At 38.3% G+C, this 25569-nt stretch overlaps 2 protein-coding genes across 3 annotated transcripts in view; one reads left to right on the top strand and one right to left on the bottom strand.

Annotated features, from left to right (window-relative positions):
* The window catches only part of KYAT3 (kynurenine aminotransferase 3), a 411900-nt gene that overhangs the window by 192707 nt on the left and 193624 nt on the right, over positions 1-25569 (top strand). The window lies entirely within an intron of this gene.
* ZNF326 (zinc finger protein 326) lies at positions 907-23681 on the bottom strand. 2 transcript variants are annotated; one of them, XM_040073005.1, is made up of 13 exons: positions 23557-23681; positions 22985-23059; positions 17056-17176; positions 14594-14999; positions 11777-11975; positions 9969-10003; positions 8987-9074; positions 7831-7945; positions 6658-6805; positions 6244-6343; positions 5046-5176; positions 4029-4124; positions 907-1717 (listed from the first exon to the last, which is right to left on the bottom strand). In XM_040073005.1, exons 1-13 carry the CDS (start codon positions 23570-23572, stop codon positions 1556-1558), a joined length of 1692 nt encoding a protein of 563 aa, XP_039928939.1. In that variant the 5' UTR covers positions 23573-23681; the 3' UTR covers positions 907-1555. The 2 variants fall into 2 exon arrangements, with proteins under 2 accessions (XP_039928939.1, XP_039928940.1); XM_040073006.2 differs by lacking the exon at positions 22985-23059.

Here is a 25569-nt window from a genome sequence, read left to right as displayed (position 1 = left end):
AGATTACACCTTAAAAGCAATGCAAATATGAATCTTGATCATAGCCTTAACATGAAGAGTAGTATTTAGAGATCTAAAACAGCTGCAGACTTAACATATCTTCCAATCAACCCACGCCAACTTCTGGTTCCAAGCTGGTAGTTACAGGTACAACAATCTAGTTTACATCATGCTGATGGTTTTAGATAGAAAATAAAAATTGTAAAGCCATACACAAGAGGTCAAGACACCAAACTCTGTTTCCTCTTTCCTCACCATGTTGTCGTATTTTCTACTCTCCAAGCTACACAAAAGGCAACAGCTAAATGACTGCAATACACAGCATTCTTCAGAGTTGACTGCTATTAGGATTTCAGGTGGCCTAGTAACTGAATCAAGTATTCCTCCCAAGATATTTGCACATCTTCCCCAATTCAAAAACAGATCACTGAAAAAGCAAATTGGTTTGCAGGTAAGGTTATAAGTATTTACATATATAAGTATTTTTAAGTATTTACCATCCCTACACAGCAATGACTACATGTTATCACAAGGGCTGTCCAAAAGAAATGTGCAACTTCATATTTATGATGAGATTTTGAAAAAAAAGTTTTCCCTGTACCACCAGAGTTACCTTATTTAGGGAAAAAAGGTGTAAGTTACTTCACTGCATTTAGAAACAATCAAATCAGACATTTTCAGTTCTCCTTAGTCAAAAGCTACACTAGCAGGAACTGTAGAAAAAACACAGGTGTACTTGCAATTTCTAAGACAGACAAGAGTACACTACACATAAACACACAAAAAGCACACTTTCCCCAGGCACACCATGGGGGCTCAACTACTTACCTGTTCTGGTAGGTAGAGTCTGAATACATCAAAACTCAGCAATAAATGAGTCATTTAAGATGCAACTACAAATTTAAATTATAGTATCAATCAAGATTTAATTTGAAACCAGTTTAGTAGTCAGCATGGAGAAATCTTTGAAATACTTAAACTACAGACACTTTAAACAGTAAATTTCTTAAGTATTTTATGGCTACAAACTGGTACATCTCTTCACAAAAAGCTACAAGGCATATTATAAACACATACTCTATTATACAGAGTGCAATGCAGTCCCCCAAACAGCCACACTCAACAGCACAATTTTTGAAGTTACTCATCCTGTACTATGAGGTAAATATTTATAAGCTTACACCATAAAGCTTTTAAAATATTTACCCCACAGACCTGCCTTTCTTTTCAACTGATTAGACCAGAAGTTATTATATCCAACTTTCAGTACACACACCAAAAAAATAGGATGCTTAAAAAAATATACAACACAATGTTCTGATCAGCTTTAACAGTCAGTTTTCTATAAAAAGCTCAACTAAAATAGTCTTAATTTCTTTTTAAACAAAATCAGAAACACAGAGGAATTATATAAACAAGTTCTCCATGGAATGGAATGCATGCACATGGTGGGGAATCTTCAGATCCATCTGAGACTATTAAAAAGTCTGAGCCACTTTAGAGCAGAAATAAAAAGCCGGTTTGCCCCCACTAATTCATTTTTATGTTCTTGCACTTAGTTATCTTCAGTGTGGTCTAAAGTGAAGTCAGTTTGTTCTTCAGCTTCTTCCTCCTCTTCTTCCTCCTCTTCCTCACCCTCAGCTGGCTCCTCAGCTTTGTCTTCTTCCTCAGTTTGCTGCTCCTGAGCCTGATCATTAATTTCAAAAGGATTTTCACCCTGAAGTACAAGATTGAAAACAAACACTTTGATATTTACTTCAAATATAAAATCATACTCATTATTTCAGTGAACAAAAGGGGCAGCCACTAAGAAATACTACATTACTTTATACAGCTTTTTAATAGCTGTGGGGTTTTCTTAAAGAAAATCAAAACCAGTTGAATTTAAAACTAGCAACACCACATCTTTAAACACATGGGAAACTGGGATGCCAATAAACTCTTTCAATGAAAGTGTAAATGGCACTGAGAAAAAGCCAAGGATGCTAAACACAGATTTCACTTCAACACTGAGAAATTACATGCTTAAGTTTCAACATGTTTTAATTAAGAACTATAGCTGCTTCCTTTTTCTCCCCAATTAAAACCAAATTGGAACAGAAGAGTTTTGTTCTGCTTCTCCTTATTTATTTAACAGTCTTCCTGCACTCTGAATAATTCTATGAAAGAACATACACTCCTTAAAAAATGAAAAAAATCTAGAATTTATTACATTGATCAGCCTGGAATTCATTCCATTGTCGACCTAGAAAAATTATCAGTTTTCTCAGCACTTTAAACACACTGGCATTCTGGATTCACATTTTCTCCATTTCATACAATTGTTCAGCACAACATACCTCAGCCTTCCCCTGTTCATATACTTAAGAACTGAATAATCAATGAATAATAACAACACAAACTATTAGGAGTTTCTTGGCTAAAGCCCGCTTCATATTCATATATCTGAAAAAATCAAGTCTGATCTGAACATGTGACACCAACCACACCAGGATTAGGATTTTAAGAGTGTTACTGAAAAGAAGATTCGAAAGAAAAATGGAATGCTAGGCCCCTTGTACTTTTTTGCCCTTTTTTCCCATGTCAGTTACATTTCTCAGGTAGAATCTTCCAGGTGGCTACTGAAAAATTAGAGAACTATAAAAATAATCAGCAAATGCTGCAAAACAAAAACTTGGTTTCAGTATTATTCTAAAAATCAAGCAAATTTTAAATTCAGATTTAGATTTAACCCAAGGAAAGGAGAATTGAGACCATGTTATACCAAAGATTTCAGACTCTCCTGGAAGACTGCAGGTCCTAAATGAAGGTGTGCTCCCCACCATCACATGCTGTGTAAGAAAACTGAACTATTTCAGTCTTCAGTTCATTATACATTTGAATAAGGATAAAAGGGATTGGAATAACCAGGAGCCAGATTCACCAGGACCTGCTCAATGAGATGTGTTTTAAGTTCAGTCCACCACAGGAAATGCCAGTGCTAGTCAATCTGAAAACATCAGTGGTCTCCTTGTGAAGACAATCTTGCAAGTTTTACTTTCCTCAGTTTTTGAACAGATAAATGGCAAACTTCCATTCTCCCTTTTACCAGTCTCCCGCTAGAGGGCTGTATTGGACAATGCATACCAGGCATAAGGAACTGGGAAGGGGTGGCTGGAAATACTGGAAGATATTCCAGGCTCTGGCATCCAGCCATTTGCAACCTTTCCTTAACAGATATAAAACAGTTGTCTCAAACTGATTCACACACCCATCCATACACAGTTTTCCAGGACACGACTAATCCGACATTTTAAATCACAATTAACTTGGGCACTGGCTCATATATCCAAAAGACAGTATTGCTTTGTCTGAAAGAGTTTTATTGTTATGGCACAGGAAGAATCATAAACCAATTAAAGGTAATCCAGAAATAGCTAAGAACACTATTACAGAGTCACGTTACAAAGTAAGTGGTCCAGCAGAAAAAACCCTTCCATTCTGCTAAAATGAATTCACCAGTTTCTCAGGTGAGAACACTTATCTAACATAGGCTGCCATGCTTTCTAAAATCTCTGATCTCATCAATTACTGTTGTAAGCTTTTGTTTTTGTCATGAACCCTAAAAATTCTACAGAATAAAAAGTAGCTGAGTATTGTGCACACTGTACTTCAGCACAAACCCACGTGGTAGAGCTTTTGCATCTAAATGTAAAGATGGAGTCATTTGTGGTTTGTGCTCTGCAGTTAACATTACATGCAGAGTTTAAGACACTGCTGATGTTTGCTTAAGTTTGTTTTGGGTTTTTTATTAGAGCATCCAATTAAAAACTGCCTAGATACAAGTTTTAAATGGCAACCAAAAGCTGGTTCTGAAGGTGGTAATTTTTGCTGCAAATTAATTCATCTGAGACAATGATTTTTGACTGGCAAAATACATTAAAAGTATATTCCATCTGTGAGCTATATAAAAGACAAAGCACTGAAGTTAAGCTCTGTCAGCATGGAGAAAATAGCAAACAATTATTTTCTTTTCATTTGCATCTTACCTTCACATACAGCTCATACCGTGCCTTGACTATAGGATTATTCAAGATGCTGGTGGCAGTAAGAACACTCTCCCTTTTAATTTGTTCTCTATAGGCCTATAAAACAAATTTGACAGTTAATAACTATCACATTCCTATTACAACTGTCACGTGAATTTGAATTCATGGTCAGTTTCTGTAAAAAAATAATGAACATACTACAGCATTAAATGCTTGCTCTTAAGTATTAAGTCCAAACCACATAAACCTAACCAAATAGGTTTAGTAGTGTTTATAGCCTGTTGCTTTAGCATGATCAAAATATGTATCTTGCTTACATAATGGACTACAACCAGTTATCTGTTCTCATCTACAGACAACATTCAGGTTTCTTCATCACAGCCTAACATTGTTGAAGATGATCCTGCTAATTTTCAGGGTTCCTTCCAACTCAAAACATTCTACGACATTCCACAATCACAGAAGCCCATATATAAACAAAATGTGACTTTAGTAATCTTGCTTGCTATCATGCTCATGCTACTCTCTCAACCCTTATACCAGCCCTAAAGTTTATCATTATAAATTTTAATGGGCCAATACAACACGACTGCTAATTCTAAATTGCTATCAGCTGTCTTCGAATTAAAAAGATCATCGCCAAGAAAAGAGACAGTATGTTCATCCTGCTAGAAACACATGTGTTTTGTTTTTCAATCTGAGTAACAAAGTGTTTCCAATACTTAAACTCCATAAAGCAAATTCTCATCAAATGAAGAAGTCATTTCTAGTAACTTTCTCGTTATTTTCTACTGGCAGCTATTAAGCACACCAATTTTCATTAGCTGGGGTGCTTAAGTGCTGGCTACCTCCTGAGGTGTTAAAACTTACAAAGCGCAGTGAGGACATTACAGCTTTCTAAAGAACAAGCCACATCAACAAGAACTTAGAAATTACTTGCACAGAGAACTGCAATATTTTTCCCCTACTATTAGATTATGCTTGCCCTTTTTTTAAAAATAATATGTCATATCTTACTTGTTTTCCTTTTGTGTGATCAGGGGATTTTAAGTGTTGTTGAACAGAACTGTGCAATGCAGGAACATAGACACTGCAAGCACTGCAGTGAACAGTCTCAACTTTCATCATATGGTCATCAGCTGTAACCCCTGCCAAAGAAGATGCAACAAACTATTAACACAGAATCAAAATTAGGCTCTCTGAGGGCAGTATTGGAGGAGGAAGCTCTTCACGTCAATATTCCAATTTCACCTCTTCACAGACTACACGAGACCCAGGCAAAGTACAACAATGGCATCTATGTTCAATCAACAATAACCAATATCCTTAAAAATACAAATTTTGAGTCAGCAAAACTTGACCAAAGTAATTGCACTTAATTTACCCCTTATAAAAACTAATTTACTTCCTTGCCCTCCCTCACCATCAGGAAGAAGCACATGAGTCCAACTCCTCTTGCAATTTAAAGTATTAGCTTGGTAAAAGAACATTCTCATCACAAAGGAAAACAGGCCCTCCACTACTTAAGAAAAGTAAAAAAGAATTTGTGGGATTGTTAAGATGTTGCCTTTATGCATTTTTAAGTAGCTTTTAGTATTTAAGTTCAAATTAAGGGAATACTGAAACAGAGTTAATACCTAAAATAAAGGTACTCAAAGATGTCTCCACTCTGGTTGCAGCCCATATTCTGAAATCCCTCAAGCAAAGAATGGGGGATATAGCAGAGCAAGGCAGGGACACTTGAAATGCTCCAGAAAACTGACTGTAGGGCAGTCAAGGGGAAAAAAATTCCAGGCCAAGATGCATCTTGAGTAACCAAAAAAATCCTTGAACTCCTCCTTTTGTCACCTTCCCTCCAAACCACTGTAATTCTCCTATTTACACTCTTCCAAATCCTTGTCCTCGTATTTGATCACTATCACCTTACTGCTTTATTACACTCTCTTTCAATCTACTGCATCTACCTGCTGTCACTCCTCATGCCTTTCACTGAATGAGACCGTGGCAAAGCCCCCAGAATTGTTTGTCAAGTACCCAGCGTGATGCAAAGAAACCAGGTTTGCTATCTCCTGCTGTGCTTACATTCCACATTGTATCAGAAACAAAGCAAGAATCTCAACCAGATACAGAAAAGATGTGAAAACTGTTTTTATCCATTTTATCAAATTAAAAGAATGAAAGGAAAAAAAGGCCAGGAGAGCTCCACATTACTCACCTTCCATTATATCTTTTTCAGCAGCTTGGGAATTTTCGGTTTGGTTACTTGTCTGCTGCTTACGCATTGCTGTCTTCTTGAATTTATTCACCATACACTCCTACAGAGGGAAAAAAATTGTAAAAACCTATCATGTACAATTGTTTACATTCCAATATTAACCCAGATTTTTTAAATATAGTTTATAACTAGTAATAAAAATTTGCTATTACTTCATAAGGCACTACTTGCAACTGCAAAAGTAACAGTATTTTAGACACTTCAAAATTGCTTCAACTTGTAGTAGTACGTGCTGCACCAAAAGTTATCTACAAAAGGATTAATGGTAAGTTAAGCATATTTTGAAAATAAATAGTAAACTGTAACTATATTCTCATGTAAAAGTACTATATAGCTCAAAAACAACTATCTTACATGAAGAAATTCCATCACTACTTTGTCAAATTTGGTTTGCTTCTGTATATGATCCAATGTCTCCTGGTGAGCTGCACTCTCCAGATGTGACTCAATTTCTTTCTCTTCAAACGTTCGAAACTTGCAAAATGAGCAAGTAAATGCCATTCTACCAAAAGAAAGACATTAAATATTACTATTAAAACTCCTCAAAACTATGACACTTGACAAACCCAATCAGAAAGGAAACAGGAAAAGCATTCTTTGAAGAAGCCTAAGTGAAAAAGAAATTTAAAAAAACCCTAAAGTTCTTCCATTATAAAGGATAAGTGCTACAGGAATCAAATATAAATCAGGCCAGTGTCAGAGTAACAAATTATCTATTCAGGAGACAAGAACTGCTGAAATCAGAAGCCAGGCATTTAAAAGCCACATTATTCTGTGAATTCATCTGTTGCAGCTCTCTACTTCCTGTCACTTTTTGTAGTACATCTTGTAGGCACAGAATCATAGCCCAGCCAGGCCATGAATTCCTAATTATAAGTAATCAGAAGAATTCATTTAAAGCTCATTTTCCATACAAAAGCTATATAATCTTTGTCAGGAAATATAATCTCCTCAGTACAATGAGGAAAAGTCACTAATCAGTAGCCAGGACCATATACTGCACTGACACTGAACAGTTTTGTACAGTGCAGCCACTGGGCAAGTTACAAACCTATATATTTATTTTTGCTACAGAACAGTTGACCACCAATATATATATATATATACACACATACATAAAACCAGAATAAAATCAATTTCTAACAGCTTTTAAGTTAACATGAACATACACTCCAAAAGCAGTACCATTCTAATCTACTTCTCAAGTGTATACTGATGAACTTGTCGGGGAGAAGAGGTCAGTAAATTGTGGATTTTCTGATGTAACAGTGGTCCAAACACCCAGTCTTCTAAATGACTGAATTTGCATGCCAGCTTTTGGCTTGAGGTGTTTTTCTTTATTTGGGTTAGCTTTTTGCTTTTGCTGGGAAGCAGGGGAAGTTGAGGGGTGTGGAAGGGGGTGGGGTTTTTTCCCTAATTTCCTTCTTGCATTTTATTTTCATAAAATCAATCCAAAGGAAAAAGTGTTCTTAGAGGCATTAAGGGCAAGAAAAATACTGTACACAACACAGAATTTACAGCACAAACCTGTATCCATCGCCATATTTTTCACTATTTTTTTCCCTTCTACGCCTTTGCTTCTCTCTCCTCGCCTCAATCCGCCGCTTTTCCTCTTCCTCACTTTTAACTTCTCCTTTGCCATCTTAACATACAATTGAAGGATTAAAAACCAAATCCAAAACAAACAAAGAGCAGAAGTACCTGTCTCCTCTGTCTCCTCCACAAACACTTCAAAATGCAGAGAAAGATCCTGCATCAACATGGTTCAATGGCTTTCTTAAATGTTGTGAAAGTTTTGCTTTGTTTCCTCCTCTACAGACAGACAATTTAAACACTTGTTTTCAACTTAGTAGCTAAGGGTTTACACTCTGGTTTACAGTCATAAAAGAAATTCAGAGTTAAAACAACTTCTTCCCTGTTGTGCCTAGTTCCAAACTTTTAAAACAAAAAGAAACCCACACAATTTAAAAATACTTACTATTACTTCAAAAGAAACACTCATTTGGCTGCAAATTTCCAGCCCTCCTTGCCATCAAATGAGACCATGCCATATGCAATAAGGCAGCATACAAGGAAAGGGGGACTAAAAGTAATTTCAGCCTTATCACTGGATTTCTCTTCCTATGTGTCTGGAATCACTACAGTTCATACGCACTTGAACTGATTTTATGTAAACTAATAACAAACCTGCTTCATTAAGACTGTACATAAAACAGACCCTGCATTCCTGACAGCAGCTCCCCAAGATAACGGAATCCATTTTATTAAAAGTGACTGACCTAGGGTTTAAGCGTGAGGTTGATCAGCTAGTGGGATAAATAACAGGATACGGGTGAGGAATCAGTGGGATGAACAAGATTCAAGCAATGGAATGATAGCAAGTAGAGAAAACCACTTTTTTCCCCCCACAAAAATAATTTAAAAAAAAAAGGCAAACAACATACTGAAATGATTACAGAGCAGAGACACAAATAAACATGAAAAAAACAACCAAGTAATGGATGGATGTTACAAACAACCAGATTTCCACAGCCTAAATTTTCAAACTCTTCCAAAAAAAAAAAAAACAGGCAACAATGCTACCAAATAAGTATTAGAGGTCATAAATACAGGCTTACAAATTCTCTCAGTCTCACAAACAGAATACCTACAATACCTTACCTGACAAAGCAAACTGACTTACCTCCAAAAGTCTGATATCCAAGATCATAAGCATCTCTTGTAAAGTCTTCATATATAACAACTGCACCGCTTGTATCAACTTCAATTTCCTAATAAAGCCAAATCCATAAATTTAAAAAGCTATTCTAAATCCAGAAAGGCAGCATAATTTACATTATTTCTGATGATCTATTACTTGGTATTTTTAAAATATGACAATGAAAGAAAGTGAATTGAGTAACTTGTTGAACTCGGTGTACAAATACTTCTAGCTTTGCATTCCCTTGTAGTGCCTTGAAGCAACAGTGAAATATTTTCACAATCAAAATAGTTTTCTATATAAATATTTTGACTTCTAATCCAGACTTTTACTTAGTTGAGAAGGTGTTAATACCCTCACTCAAAAAGAAGGGAAATGATATTCCAGTCTTGCAACACTAAACCAGGATATATACACACACGCACGCTCAGCTTACTAGTAACATTCCTACATAGTGTTGTAACCGATCTGTCTGAAGGAAGGGACTAATCTTCCTGCCTTATCAGAGAACATCTTTTAACACTGACTCTTCTTTTATTAACTCTCTCTCCTTGATGTGTCTTATGTCTTAGCCATTCCTCCTCACTTCTGTTTAGTGATCTCCTTTGTACCCAACCCAGCAGATCATAGCTGCATGAGCTCAAGCTGTCTACCTGTGGCAACATGAGAAGTGTTCATATGACAGCTCCCTTGAGCATGCCAAGAACAGGTAGGGTCTACAAATACAACTGAAAATTCACTTTCAAGGCTATCTGCACAAGCTACATCTTTCACTCAAAATCAACTGCCACCAAAATAAGACAGTTTTAGATAAAGTGAAAAAACCCCACAAAATCATGTTGAGAAAAACTTTTCTAGTTTAATGTTCAATTTCATAACTCTAGCTTAATAATTATTTGTCTTAAAGTATACTATGCAAACTTCTCAAAGAATCAAAACATTTTCCAATTGTGGGAATCTTTACCTCTATAGTAGAATCCTGGTAAGATGTCTTCGTGTCTATTAACATAAAACGAGAAACAATGCAAAAGTGCTGTCACTGACAATTCATTTTAAGACAATAAGATATTTAGGAAAAAAAAACCAGCTTATTATGCAGGGAAGATTGGCTACATTTAAAATTTATCATAGTTTAGTAATACTATTAAATGTAAAATTAGTTTTCCTTAGAAATATAAACTAAGCACTTTTAGAAGCAATCACCTATATCTAACTCCAAAACAAGAATTTCAAGGCTGAAAGGACGATATAATTTTGAGATATATTTTCATTCATACAATAAATACCAACTGCATCAAAGTTTCTGTTAGCTGTCACCCACTTTTTAGTTTTCAACTACATGATACTGCTTAGGTCTTTCAGTTCAAGTTTCAGACTCTGTGTTAAATTACTCAACATTTTCTTCCCCCTAATCTCAGAGCCACAGGAGAGGCTGCATTCTTGTAGGCAATCTCTCTTCCACTTCCCAAAGTAACACCAATATTATGTAATGGTCTTTGGATTGTGGAAATCAATGAGGAAGATGAGGTAATAAATTAGAAGCATTCTGTCTGAACATAGCTTAGAAAGGAAAATGTGCAAAAGTACTGAAATAACTTGGATGTGCACTTTGGAGACCCTTTTCATCACAACAAAGCTGGTGAGACCAGCAGTAAAGTTCCCTACACAAAAGGTGGAGGAGTGTTCCATACAGCCAGTTTCTGGAATTTGTACAGTACTCTTGACAAGGGAACAGTTATGTAATGCACAGTAATGTAACCAGAATAACAAAATCAAAACCAGAATTCATGTCCACAAGTCTCTGCCAAGTCTGTGCAGTTAGCCTTGCAAGCTATGAGCGACAGCAACTTTAAACAATTTTCACAGGCTATTTGAAACCAAACTACATAAAACCCTACAGATCAAATTACTAGGACATCACAAGCACAAAAACTAATATCTGACAGCTGTACACACTGTTCACAGTATATAATACTCAAGTCTACATTCCCTCAAAGTGAGTAATTTATTCAAACCTCTAGTGACTTTTTTCTCCAACTTTGACTGCAATATAAAAAATCTAATATTAGAGTTGTAGCATATCTTTATGGAAGTTAAAGAAACCAAGCATCACTAATACAATTTGCAGTTTGTATTTATAGTTTATCTATCTAATTTACAGTTCTCCTTGCCCTTACAGCATTTAATTTACAAGTGGGAGCAATCCCTTTCTGCCTGCCTCTCATAAATTATTCTGTAACAGTTTTTGGCATTTTTGCAGTTTCCCTCATTTTCCCTCTCATCTTCACCCACGTCTTCTATCTTTATTTTAACTGCATCACAGAAGATGCACTACTTTTTATATCCAAAGAATGTGGACAGCAGAGACCATGCTCATGCAAGAGCACATTTCAGTATTTGTCAGGCATTGTCTCTTCAGACAATCTGAGCTCTGAGCTCTATTTTTAGTGGTGAAAATTTGCCTCCAGGAAGTATATCATCAAGAAGTCTCAATAAAATAGATACTCTTCAATGGTATGTATCTGAACACATCTAAATATACACATCTAAATATTCAATATAATTTAGTAAACTATCTTTGCAGTAGGAAAGTTAGACATGTAAATTCTTAAAATCCACTGCAGACTTTCAAGTGAAAGGTAGAAAATGAAGAATTACAAAACAGCACATATAGCCCGCTTTCTGAATATTAAAACTAAGTAATTTCTAATGAATAAAAAAACCAAAACACGCAGTAATTTCAACGTAAAAATTTTGACACTTGCTACTTACTAGGTGATTTTTTCTGGCTCAGCTTCAAAATAGGCTTTGTCATTTTAGGTTTCTTGATAAATGTCCCACCAGGTTTGTTATATGGCTGTGGTATCATTTTTCTTTTTATTCCTCTTGCAGCAACTGCTGCAGGACTGGGTTTGTTGTGATAGTCAACGACAATTCCAGGTCTGTGCATTCCACCAAAGTCTCCCATAGGCTGAAAATTTACAAAATCAAGAGGAAGGTATTAGTATATGAAAGCAAAATCAATAAAACAACAACTTGGTACAATATGACTGGGACCTTAACTAAAATCTGTGTTCTAGAGCAAAATGCAGGAGGAAGCTTAAGCTCCTGGTCTGATGTTTGTTTGTGCAATGGCTTTGTGGGTGTTTGTCCAGTAGAATGAATATTTATGTATAAACTGTGTTTCTGCTTATTCAGAACCATTGTCCAGGCAATGAACATTATCTATCATATCTCAGCCTAACATCTTGGCTCCTCTCTTCAGATTCTCTAGATAATGAATTCCACCTCCCTCTGGGAAAAAAACAGAGCTTAACAACTCAAGTTTTCAACACTAAAAAAAAAGCTTTAAAAAAAAAAAAAGCTTCCTTGCTTTGCATGTTACACAAAATGACATAGTAGTGATCTGAAAACTGAGTAAAGAAGGTTGGCCAGTGTGGAACACTGATTAATTGAAGGAAGTCCATTCTTTTAACTATCTTTCCACTGAATTTAATAAAATCAGAATTTTTAAGTTGGGCCTGGAAAGAGTGATACAAAAACAGTGTAGTGACAGGAATGAAAATTCCACTGAAAGATAACCTTTCCACTATTTCTAAAATTATGTACAGTCATTTGTGGACACTTGCATATGAAAGTCACCTCTCTGAACACATGGAATAAATGAGTAATCTGAAGAGGGGAATTTAGGTAGCTGGAACATTTTCCAAAGTGCCAACATACTTCTTAATATTAACTTAATTACTTGATTAATAAAGGGCAGAAGAGAGCCCACCAACTGGATGAGTGACTTGGATAAGCAGAAATATGTCTTTCCATGAGAAGAGAACTAATATTACACCGTCAAAAGAACATAAAAGTAACTTCAAAACACTTATGAAAAGTATTACTTTTTAAAAGCAGATTTTAAATGACAGACAGAATGTACCAAAACAGGCACTTTCCATAATCAGAAGTCCATGCACAAGATCTCCATGTTAATTTATTTAGTTAAGATAGCTATAAACTGCCTAGCAAGTACACTTACATCCGACACAAATTTGACATGAAGTACACATTTCAAGTTTGTTTTTTTTTTAACAGAAAATCTACCTATTAAAGGTGCAATGCATTTTATATAAGGTAAGTAGTCTAGCCTTTACATTCTGCTTTATTACATAAAAGACTAAAAGAATAAATTTCAAAAGCAAACTAAAAAAGAACTCTGTTGTAACTCTGCACAAAGCTTTCAGATCTAAATGAGTTCTGAAAGGATGGCATAAAGGCTTAAGAATGTAACCTTTACAACTTCACAAGCAGAGAAATGAAGATTAGAATCTTTTTCTCATACCATGCTACATGCTAGCTAACAGCCATGTGCAAATCTGAGCTAAAACTTGAATATGGCGACTACAATACTCAAGAATGCTGCAAAGTAGACTTTCTGGAACAAAACCACCACAAAAGCATATAAAAGACCAAGTAAAAAATAATCTTCCTCTACACTTCAAGCTACAACAAGCTTGAAGAAATTCACTTCCCAAAGAAATACAGCACGCTCAGGCATTTTAAAAGGTTACACCTAGAGGCACAGGCAGAAAGGTGTTCACTGAATATTTTGTGCGTAAAAAAAAATAAAATCAAAACTGGGATTATAAAACCAAGACAAAGGGACACCATCAACCTAAAGTTAGTATTTCTGTGAGGTTTGGCTTTTTTTCAATTCTCTTCCGCTGTATTTTTTGCCTTAGCTTACTTAACAAGTATTACTACCTCAAACTGCAATCCACTATTTTGCATACAGTTAATCATGCTGTTTCTTGGACATACATACTTTTTACATCCTATACTGGAAAGAAATCCACTGAGAAGCACTTAAGACTTCAAAACGAATAAGTAAGAGGACTAGGCACACCGTGTGGAAATTAATTTCAATTCTGTGAAAGGACCTGATTTCAAGTTGATGATGCCCCTTTAACCATGCTTTAATTCTGAGAAAGAATCACTGTAAGTGCTAACCACTCACCTTTGCCATTTCCTCCCCATCACCCTTCCAGTAAACAAGTCAGAGTAAGAATTAAGTTTAAAAGAAGACTTGATACTTGATAAAACATGTACTCAACTTATTAAAGAATTAGCTAAACTTTTCCCTCTACACGAACCAAGAACTGCTCTAGCGTTCACAACCTTTATTTTTTGCTTATACATTGCACCTTTAACCTACTCAAAACTTCAAAAGACTTTGAATTCAACTTTTACAATATCAAAAATTTCCCCACCAGCAGCAGAGATGCCAGTGTTTACAAGGAAAAATGAAGTCCTTTTAATCCCTTTTAGACCAAACCTACTACTTTTATCTTCACCTTTCAAACAAAAGGAGAGATTTAACAAACCTTCAACTAGTCTATTACTCATTACTTTCAGCAGAAAGAGGGACTGGGTTCTACTTGAAGACAGCTTCAAAGGGATAAACAACATTGTCAACCATGATAGTTTGCTTGGACAAAACCCCCACACTGTACTGAACAGTGCATTCATTTTAAAGCAGTGGTCTTGAAAGGGTTTAAAAGAGTGTCTAGTGAAAAGAATCTGAAAAGATTCTGTACTTACTCCTCGGCCTCGGCCTCTGCCTGTTGATGGTCCTCCAAAAGCATCATAGTTTCTGCTTCCAAATCCACTTTCAGGATAAGCAGGCGTTCCTCTCCCCCGAGAGCCTACAGGTGCAGGCTTCATATGGGGTGAAGAAAAACTGCTGTAGGAAGAGTAACTCTCTCTTCCTCTGTCCTCCATAAACCCAGGCCTCAATTTTGAACGGGAGTAAGGTGCTTCCCAGCTAGACCCGCCCTGGTTTCTACCTCCGAAAGAGTCAAGGCTATTCCGGTAGGAGTTGTCAAATCGACCACCATAACTACCTCCGAAGCGGCTTTGTTCGGGTTCATTATAACCATAGCCAGATCTGTACAGATCTCGCCCACCCAGAGAAGACCCGGAGTCGTAAGACTCATAAGGTCCAAACCTGGAAAAGTTGCACAGTGAGGAGAAAAAAAAGTAAGCTTACTAATGTTATACATTTCAAAAAACAAGTTATCAGTTGACATTTATCAACTAAAATCAATTTATTACTATACTGATCTGTACAGTTGTGTTATTGTTTAATCTTGATTAGGGCTGGGCAATTCACACTATGACCAGACAGAAAGCTATCTGAGCCATTTTTGCTACAAACAATTCTAAAGTTCAATATACCTGAACTTTGTTTACTTAAATTTTCAGCAACATTTATTTACTAAAACATTATTGGAGCCCAGCCCTAGTCTCACAAAAATAATCACCTGAAGACATTCAAAGCCTAGTCAAAGTCCCCCTTCTTCAAAGTCATACCCTCACAGTCTAACAGTTAAACAGCAGTTAAGAGGCGGCTTAGTTTTGAACTGAGGAAAAAAAAAAAAATCTTTTGGTTTTTTTAGTGGTACAGTTTTGAGTTCCAAGTACCCCACAGTTCTCATTTTAAAGGAAAAATACACATGCTCTTCTGTTCACATTTGCTCTTTCTGAAAATTTTTTCCCTGTAAAATTCAATCTCACAATCAAATTCATGGTGTTCAGTGTATCCAGCTTTCATGTGCAGACCATTAGGTCTAGCAGCTCAAGATTTTGAAAGCCTCCCCAGTGCATGCACAGTGGACACAAAAACAGTCCTTGAAATTTCAGAGTAAAGCAACAAGGAGCTAAAATCTTCAGCTATTTAGCAAGAGTTTGCTTTGTCTGGGACATGGGCAGTGTCAGGCTAGAAATCAACATTTGTAACTACTTGGAAGGGAAACACATTAGTGTCCCTGCAGGGTTATAACAGGGTGATTGAGCAGCTGGGAATGACAATGCCTTAACTGACACAATACAGCCTACAAGAGACTCAATTTACTAACTGTATCTACAGTAAACTGAATGCCTTCATTTAAAAATTTGTTCATCTCAGAAGACTCAAAGATACACAGAAAATGACACTAGAAAAAGTCCATGCATATTAGGTTACATAGCAACAGACAATTTGGCGTTCGAGCAGTCATTCAACCTCCATCATATGCAGATTACTATATGGTAGGTACAGCTCATTCCTGAAATCTCTGCTCAGACTTTTAAAGCAATATTAATGTTCATTATTAAACAAGTTATACTTAACTAAAATACTTAACAGAACCGAGCAGCAAGGCACAACACTTCTCCAGCCTCCCTGTTTAGTATTGTCCTTCCCCAGTGGCACCACAGTGACTACAGACAGGAACCACGCAGTAATCTGGCAACAGCCAGACAAAAATTCAAGGGCACACACAAGAAAACCATCAGATTATCCAAGTTTTCTTCACATTTTATCTCCTTCAAGACAGAATCACTACTCTGAAAAGCATTCTTCTTTGAATACAATATTAAAATCTAAATCAAATCAAAATCAAATCAGCTGCTCCCTATTGTTTTTATCTGAAAGAGCAAATAGTATCCTAGCATTAAATACACAACTTTAAGACCACTGCATCAGAATTTTTAGTTTTAGACTAATCCATCTTACAAAGCAGCCAGAACATGCACACAGTTTCAAGTGTAATCAGTACCTTCCAATGAAATAATCTGGACATGACTTTCAGATTCAATACCAAGATCACTTGAGCACTGCACATTCAAACCAAAGAACTCATACCCTAAATGTTCCTTGAAAACGGAATGTTGATAGATTCAGTCTAAGACAGTAAACCAATTAGGTCTAGTCTGCCATGCAGAAATAGTGTGTCAGGCCAATCAGCTACAAATTGCTAGACAATACTGAAAAACAAAACTTTTGCTATTTTCATTCAGACGCGTTGTTTCACTGTCAAACTTTTCCACTAAAATGCTGATTACTACAAGAATCTAGCATTTGCAGTTTAGCATTTGCCAGTATTCATCAAACATGAAGACTCAGAACGGAAGTGTTCATACAAAATCATAACAACATGCCTCAGGAACACTTAAGTTAGAAGAATGATTAAAACTTAAATTGGGTTTGATCAATTCTTGGGACAACTGAAGGATTATTTTACCTGTTACCACCACCACCACCTCCTCCACCTCCATGACTCTCCATCCCATAGGATTGGTTAAGGTAAGAGTCCATGGATCGTGGGCCACCATAGCCTCCATGCCCATAATCCCGGTCCATGTCTAAAAAAAGAGCAGAAAAATGTTTATAAAGAAAGCAAGTGAGAATTCTTATTAAGTAATCTAGGTTAAATTCTTAAATAAAAGGTTTACTCTTTGCCACGGTCCTTACAAACAAAATACAAAACTGACAGTTGCAAACCAACTTTGACATTGTGCTTAGAGAAGCCACGTGTCTTTCTCATCATCTGAGCACCTCTTGACTGGAATCAAATTCCTAATTTTCTCCAATAGTAGGTAACTCGGGATTACTGTTCCATCAGCTGGAATCATCATAAATTAAGAGAATTAAATGAAGATACCTCATGTAGAATATGTCTGAAGTTGTAGAGAATTAAGACCATCTCCAACCCTTTAATAATATCAAGAGCGCACAGGCATCTGCACTCTCTATCCAATGCTCCAAGAAACCTTCACTGACGTTGAGACCCTGGGTCAAGGTTACAAGCTGTCATGCTGCAGTGCAGGCTCAGTATTTAGGCTACAGTCAAACAAAAGAATTCTCTGCCATCTAGCACAAACAGAAATCCACCCAAATCAGCACTGAGCTGCAGCTCACTAACTGCTAAGACGCCAGTGCTTCACAGGTGTACTGATGTCACTTTCTGACATCTTGGTATCTTGTAATGACGTCTGGCAAAAGAACCAACTTCTTCCTTAGCACTGGAAGGTCTATGTAAAAATTCTGGGCAAATAATCACTCAAATTCAAAGCACTAAAACAATGCTGCAGATCTGTATAACAAGTATGATCCACTTTCTTCCTGCAACGTACACAATCCGCACTTCGCCGGCATGGAGACCAAAACTGCTTCCCAGTACCAACCAACACCATGTTTTGACTAATACCAAGAAAACCTGGCAAGCCAACATTCACAGAAAAAGTTAACACAGAGAAGGAATACACAACGAACACAGGAAGGATAAAAATAAAACCAAGTAGCTGTTTACTCTGACAAGAGAGAGTATTTTACAACATTTCAGTATCTTCACATGTAAACCACTGACTTTTCCAGGACAATTAGCTCTCTTGAAGTCATAAGAAGTTGTCCTATTTAAAGAAATACAGCAACTCTCTGTGCATATCATTTCATGAAAGTAACTGTAGTGCTGAAAATACGTATATAAATTATATCCTGCTTGTACCTATTTCTTATTAGCACCAAGTCATTGTAATTTATTTCTTGGATCTGTCAATAATGAGAATTCTGCAAATCATATTAAGCTGGCTGTATCACTTTTACACAGATATTCTTAGTATGCCTGAATAGAGACTCCAACACAAAGATCTCCTGATGATTTTTATTCTAATGATCATAGGTACTTTCTAAAAATTAAAGATGATACTTCTGGGAAAAGAAAAAAAACTTTGAACATAGAAGTGACACTGTACCTTTTCATATTCTGAACACACAATGAAGATTCAAAAAACCAAAGCACAAAAAACCTTTTCAAAATACTAACCATGTAGCATCACCCATCATCAACTTAAACTGCAAGGAGTTACTGCAGAAAGAAACGGATGAGGCTCCTAATAAAAACATCTAATGTTCCTCTCTGGTGTTTCTGAATGATCTGCCACCTAATCCAGTACATTATCCTCAAGACCATACACATAAAGATGCAGACCAGCAAAAAGAAATGATTGTCAAGGAAATAAACTTCACAGAAATTTCACAGAAATCTCACAGAAATTAAGATTGACCATGGGATCATCAAATCTCAGAGCCAGGTTGTTAGGTTTTTTAATACAGGATAACTGATCAAAAGACACTGAAATTCTGAAAACTGACATACCTGACCTGAAATCACCCAATAATTTACCTTAGTTTGACGTGCTCCCTGTTATCTACAGGCCCTAAGATGGCACCTAATCAATGAGGTTAAGAGTTGAGAACAGAATAAAGTCATCCAACAAGGAAGAACGTAACATACTGTCAAGATCCCTGCCACTGCAATGCAATTCTACTACAGCACAGGGAGTAGGGAGCAGTGTTATGCATATGTCAGCAGTTCAGTATTGGAAAAATACACAAAAACTTTTACGTGCAAAGAACTCTTTCAAAAAATGGTTCAAAAATCATCATTTTGAAAGATATTTTTAGACTAAAATTTTCAGCATGAAAGCAAACACTAAAATGCGATTTACAATCACGAGATAACTTCTGACATCCATACTTGCTCAACACTCCTTACTCAATTCATGTTATATAACATCAGCAGTCTTGCTATAGAGCTATGCCAGTCCCTAAATCCTCAAATCCCCGCCTTCAGGACATCACTACCATCTCTTCTCTAACAACGAAGAACTTATTCATCCCTTTCCAGACTCACTGCCCTGCATTCACCTACATTATAATACACTCACATTTGAAAATGGTTAACACAGGATACAAAAGGTACAAAGACATGAAGAGGGATGATGGCTTGAATGATTTACAGCAAGAAACTGAAGGAAGCAAATGAAATTTACAAGTAACAAACTAAAGAAAGGATCCAAGTCACTTTTCACAAAACCAACGTGCAAGTTCTGGAACTGAATTACCAGTAATAGGGTAATAAAAATTAACAGGGATTTAAGACAGAAACGGGATAAATCAACTGACAAGAATTTCAAAGCATGTCAAGCACAGACTATGGCTGAGAGTGCCCTCAAGCTGCAAACCAGTGAAGGCATATAAATATACCAAAGGAGTACTTGTACGACTTGACCCATGCCTCCAAACAGAGAGTGACATACAGAATACTGGTGAGGCAGGACAGACACTTTTGACCTGATCTACTGAAGGTGACCTTATCATCTCCTTCCAACTATTTCATTAACTGTTCCACACTGCTGAGCAGTTAACCTATCAAACCTATCATTCCAACCATTGCTCTCCTGGTTCAATCATCAGCTGCAAACTTTAACAAAGATTTCTACATTTTATACTTCATGCCCAGAACCCAACAAAGAAACTGCATTCAAACTAACAAGTGCAGTATTTCTTCAAGTATTACTTTACTCTGCAAATATGTTCTCCAGACAGGCTTTATCCTAAAAAAGGGGAAACATACAAGAAAACAGTAAACAGTCATTTAGATAAATGAAAATAGAAAGAACTTTACTGTAGTAACTGATTAATGATGACTGCCACCACCAGTAGACATGCAGAGAAGTTGCCTGTCTGTGCAGACTAAAAGAGGAACTGTTTCACATGTTAAGAGAACATGTATTTAAGCACTAAAAAAAAACCACCAGGAATTGTATTCCAGTGTCTCAAACTGAAAATTCAAGAGTTCATTTAAGTTTAAACAGTAACTGCTTATCAAAGAAACCATTGAAGAAATATCAGTGTATCGATGAAAACTACAGAATTAAAAAAAAATTAAAAACCAGTGGTCCATATTCGCTCTTAAAGCTTAAAAATCAGAGAGTGAGTCTCTGAAATGAAGGCATTATCAAAGCATTTGAAACAAAGAATTTATTAGCAGAATAAATCAGGTTTTGGCATCTGCAGCTTCTTGCATAAATAAATACCCTGTGGATGAATGAGGCATTGAACTTAAGTACGGAAGTAGAAGAACTCGCAAAGAACGATCTGGTTTTTAATTTCTAGTTCATACTCGTCTACTTGTATTGAAAAGAAGAGAGAAGAGTTACGTCAATGGTGAAAAAATATATTACCTCTAAAATAAAAAAAGAATGGGATACTAAAACACAAATTTATTTTACAAATTAAAATGTTAATGTAAATGTATTTCTTCAGATTAATTTAAAAAAAAAAAAAAAAAAAAAAGCCTTATTTAGTGGAGAGATAGTTTAAAAGAACTGCAAAAAAAATCTCAATAGCCAGTAAAGAAAAATCAAATTTTCCAAAGGAAAAGAACTACAAAGTAAACAAACAGTAGATAAGACTCAGAACCTCTTGGTACAAAGAACTCCATTTAAAAGAAAAAAGCTTTAGAAAGGGAACACTGAAATCATATTCACAGCTAAACACAAGAAATCATTTTAAACATGTGAAGCAGATGAAAAGGCTAAGAAAATGAGAAATGAGAAAGATTTTGCAAAATAAATGGTAAATTTAAAAATCTAAATTTTGACTACCAGAAGCTTAAGGGTCCGCTGTGGAATAGGAAGCAGTATTTTTTTCCAGGCACGTTACATTTTTATAACACCATGTCTAGATTGTTAGGATAACAACAATGTCATTAGGCTACTTCTCCTTCCTGACTAAAAGGACAAGAGTTGCAGTAACTAAAATATTAACATGAATATTTAATAATATTTCTGTAATAATACTAATAATTTATTCTGAAGGGCATGTCAACTCTGGGCTCAAACTGAGCCATCAGGAAGGGACAATGGTGCAATTACAGGAGTCATCAGACATACAACTAAAAGTGCTTCCCGCTGGCTAAAAGTTTCCAACAGAAACTTGCCAAGAGCTCAAATGAAAACTAGGCAAAGATGAGAATTCCCAATATTTACCCTCTCTTGCCAGTCTTCTGAACCCCCACAAAACAGCCTTCAGCCTCCTGTACAGAACCTGAGTAAAACAATTTTCCTGCATGCCTTGCTCGTGCACATACAACGTAGAAACAATCATGGTAAAAGTTTCAAGCTGCATACATCAAAACTAAACTCTTTTTAATAATTACAAGTAACAGAAAGTTTAATTAACACAATGAAAACTATTATTACAGAGGTACATGAAAGGAACACTCTAACTGTACAATACGTATTTGCTTAGTTACTACCCCTACAATGAGCCTGGAGTCACTTTAATATTCATGTCATCAGATCTCAGAAAGCCGGTTCTGCTTAACAGTTACAGTGAATATTCCAACAAGATACTTAAACTGGCACTTAAAACAACCTTTTGTTCTAAAAATCAAACGGACATTTAATTAGGAATCAATACAGAAGGTGAAAACACAGGGCAGTATCTTTAATTTATTTATTAATTTTGCTATGCAGAAGGATAAATGCAAAATAATATAACTAAAAAAAAGCTAAGACTCAAGAAATGTGTCACAAAAATGACTATTTTGCAATCAAAGATGCATCTGTAATCCAATGTGTTAATTCCATATAACAGCCAGCAAAAGTGTCAAGAGATCCAACAGCAAGCATTTATTTGACAGAATCTGTAAATGAAGCTTGGATACAGTATAAGCTTTTATATTAAGATCCTTTTAATACTTGCTTGCATGTGGCAAGAGATGTCAAAACATTTCTTGAGTCTTGTCTAAACTCATAACCTTAATCACCTTATCAAAGTATGTGCACTCCTTTTTTGGTTTATCTACATGGCATTTTTGACCATGCAAAAACAAGTGTTGACTTTTGGTGTTGACTTTATATGCTTTTTTCTATATTCCTTCCCAATCTGTTAGTTAAAGTAAACTTTAGGGGGGAAAAAAAGAAAATAAAACCCAAGCAGTTACAGGTTCTGGATTTTACAAAAAAGAAAAATATCCTTTCTTTTTTACAGAAGTAGTAAGAATCAAATACAGTATTTTGTAAGAATATACTGGTTTATATAAAAAAAGCATAATCTTAAGAAAAGTCTGTATTTCTACCCCACCCCCCATCCCCACTCCTTTATCTCTCAATTTTTCATTTGGAACGTGCAGGAGTTCATGTTGACATGCCCATGATGAAAATCAAGTCTCACTCCCAGACAGTTACAACTCCTTCAGAGAACAACATGAAGCACTCAAACCACGTTACGCACTTTTAAAAACCCGTTTCCTTTTTTGTTTTTGTTAACACTGATCGTTCAGCCCCGACTCTTTACAGGTTAGACGTATTTATAGCTCATACCTGAGACTGACCCACTGGGCATGTTCACACCACAATGCATGGGGGTATCTGGGAATCTCCAATCTCTGTCTTCAGCTGGAGAGGATGGGTCAGTGAGAATGACTTAGTGCTTAGCAAGAGCTGGAGGGGAGAGACAGGGAGCCGCAACAAGAGGCGGCTCTCTCTCCTGTCGGATCTCCAGGCTCCTGACACGACCCCCTCAAAGAGCTCGCCCCGAGCTCCCCCCGGCTCTGCCCGCGCCCCCCGCCCGCCGCCGCCCCCTCACCGCCCGCTCGCCCCGCGCCCCCAGGGCGCCTCGCCCCGCGGAGCGCCTCCCCCGCCCGCGCCCCGCGCCCGCCCGTGCCGCCCCCGGGGAGGGCCCTCCTCCCGCGCAGCCCTCCCGCCGCCGGCCGCCGCCGCAGCTCCCCCAGCCCGGCAGTGGCGGCGGGGGAGGAGGACGAGGACGTGGGTGAGGGGAGCTCCGTCCTACGCGTAACAAAGCGGCCGCTGCCATTTTGAGACACGGCCGGCCCCCCCGGCGGCAGCGGTGGCGGCGGCCGGGCCCTGCCCTTGCAGCGGGGGCGCGCCCTCACCTTCCCCGTAGTCCATGGCGGCGGCGGTGGGCGCTGATGGCGGGAAGGTGGCGGCGGCTCCGGCGGCTCCCAATGGCGCCTTCCACCACAACGAGGCGAGGCGGGCCCCGCGCGCCGCACGCAGGGCTACGGGGCGCGGCGATTGGCTCGGCCGGCGCGTCACGTGATCGGGCCGGCCCGCAGAGCGCGCGGACCCGAGCCCGCCGCGCAAAACGCCGCGCACGGGGTCCGGCTCGGCTGGGTCACGAGGGAGGCTGCGCGGCGGCCATTTTGAGCCCTGGCAGCCGCCATTTTGTGTTCTGGCGTCAGGCCCTCTCAGGTTCGAAGTCGCTGCAGAACGAGGTGTGGCGAGACGTCCAGACCATCCCCCTCCTGCACACGCCCAGCGGGCCCCGGTGAAGTGGCTCAGAACACGCTCTCCTGAAGTCAGGCAGTGCCTGGCAGGACTGAGCCTTCGGTGGCATCCCAGCTGCTGCACAACGCTGGGCATGAGGTGTCCTGTCCATGGACCCTGCCAGTTCCCAGTGTGGGCTGCTGCTGTGTTGCGCAAACCAAGTGGCTTTGCGAAATAAACCGTTTGTTTAAGAAATGCCCCCTGTGATGTCCCCTAACAACACTAGTTTACCCAAGGAAGAAAGTCTTTACTGCATGGGTTATGAGACACTGGAACGGGTTGCCCAGAGAAGCTGTGGATGCCTAGTTTTGGTGACACCACCCCTGGCAGTGTTCAAGGCCAGGTTGGATAAGGTTGAGCAACCTGGTCTAGTAGGAGGTGTTCTTGCCTCTGGAAGTGGGGAAGAGGTGGGATGGTGGTGGTGCCAGGTTTGGACTAGATCATCTTTAAGATCTTTTCCAACCCCTTGACATTCTATGATTCAGTGGTTCTGTGAGGTGTCGGTCCCCAGACAAAGTATTTGTGTATTTAACAGCTTGCACTGAAACACTCAGAATGGCTAATGTTAAACACAGACTTCGAGGTTAGTTGAAAGGTAACACTGTGCTCTCTATGTAGCCAAAAGATTTGAAGAAACAGACTTCGCCCAGACACGAGTATGCCACTCCTTCAAGTTTCTTAATGTTTTATACAACCCGGAAAGAAACAACCAAAAAAAAAAAAAAAAAAAAAAAAAAAAAAAAAAAAAAGCGGGGGGGAGGGGGAGGGAAGAAAAGAAGAAAAACTATATGAGATGGTAATGAGCAGATCTGCTAGAGAAAACCTGGGAAAATATCTCTGAGGACAGGCTGTGGGTGAACTTTCAGGCTGTATAAGTGGGCAAAGCCACTCCCTCATGGGATTTGATTTTTGCCGCGGAGTCGGGGCTTCCTTCAGTCCTGGGTGGCTATTTATCAGTTTCTTGCCATCCGCGAAGTAATAAAAGCTCCATTGCAGGAGGTCCGTGGTTCGACTCGCCGAGGCGAAGGGCGCAGGTTAATCTCGAGCCTGCGCCGGGCCGCGCACAGTTCCGCCGAGCGGGCTCTGGAGGGCAGCAGAGGCGAGCGCATGAGCCCCGCGCCGGGAGAGCGCAGGCGGGCGGCGCCGACGGCCGCGGCCATCCCCCGCCGAGGGAACCCTGCCTTCGGCTTTACCTCCCACTTCTCATCCGAAGGTGCCGTACGTTTGGGCAGAGCGATGACTCCGAGGTGCAAATACCCCTCACACAGACCTGGCTGTGCCCCCATCCCTCTACATATGCAGACCAAATTTCCTTGCCCTGAACGTGAGATTCATACAGTAGACCTTTTCCTGAATGTCCGGGGCCGTACATCTCATGTTTGCCACACAGCAACCTCTTTTCTGCAGCCTTTTGTGCAGTTATGGTCCGGCCTGATCTGTGCTTCTGAGCAGGTACATGGACCGGCATCCTGCTGCCTTGAAGTTCTGAAGGGAAGAAATCACTCAGAACAGACAGATTTCTGATCTGTGCAGCTAATCGTTATTCAAAATAAACAAAAAAATTCAGGAAACCCGATTCATCTGAATCAATTGCCCATAAGTCTATCAAAGGTGAATGT

Source organism: Hirundo rustica, chromosome 9, assembly GCF_015227805.2.
Source record: "Hirundo rustica isolate bHirRus1 chromosome 9, bHirRus1.pri.v3, whole genome shotgun sequence".
Lineage (NCBI taxonomy): Eukaryota > Metazoa > Chordata > Aves > Passeriformes > Hirundinidae > Hirundo > Hirundo rustica.
Note: the sequence above shows the minus strand (reverse complement) of the source record. Positions and strands in the feature narration are given on the sequence as shown.

Bases quoted from the DNA above. Each gene is read 5' to 3' on its own strand.
- ZNF326 (XM_040073005.1), bottom strand. The intron at 17,177-22,984 runs GTATGAGCTATA...CTCTTTTTTTAG, and splicing joins GCCCAGTGGGTCAGTCTCAG to ACATGGACCGGGATTATGGG. The intron at 6,806-7,830 runs GTTTGTGCTGTA...TTCTTTTGGTAG, and splicing joins AAATATGGCGATGGATACAG to AATGGCATTTACTTGCTCAT.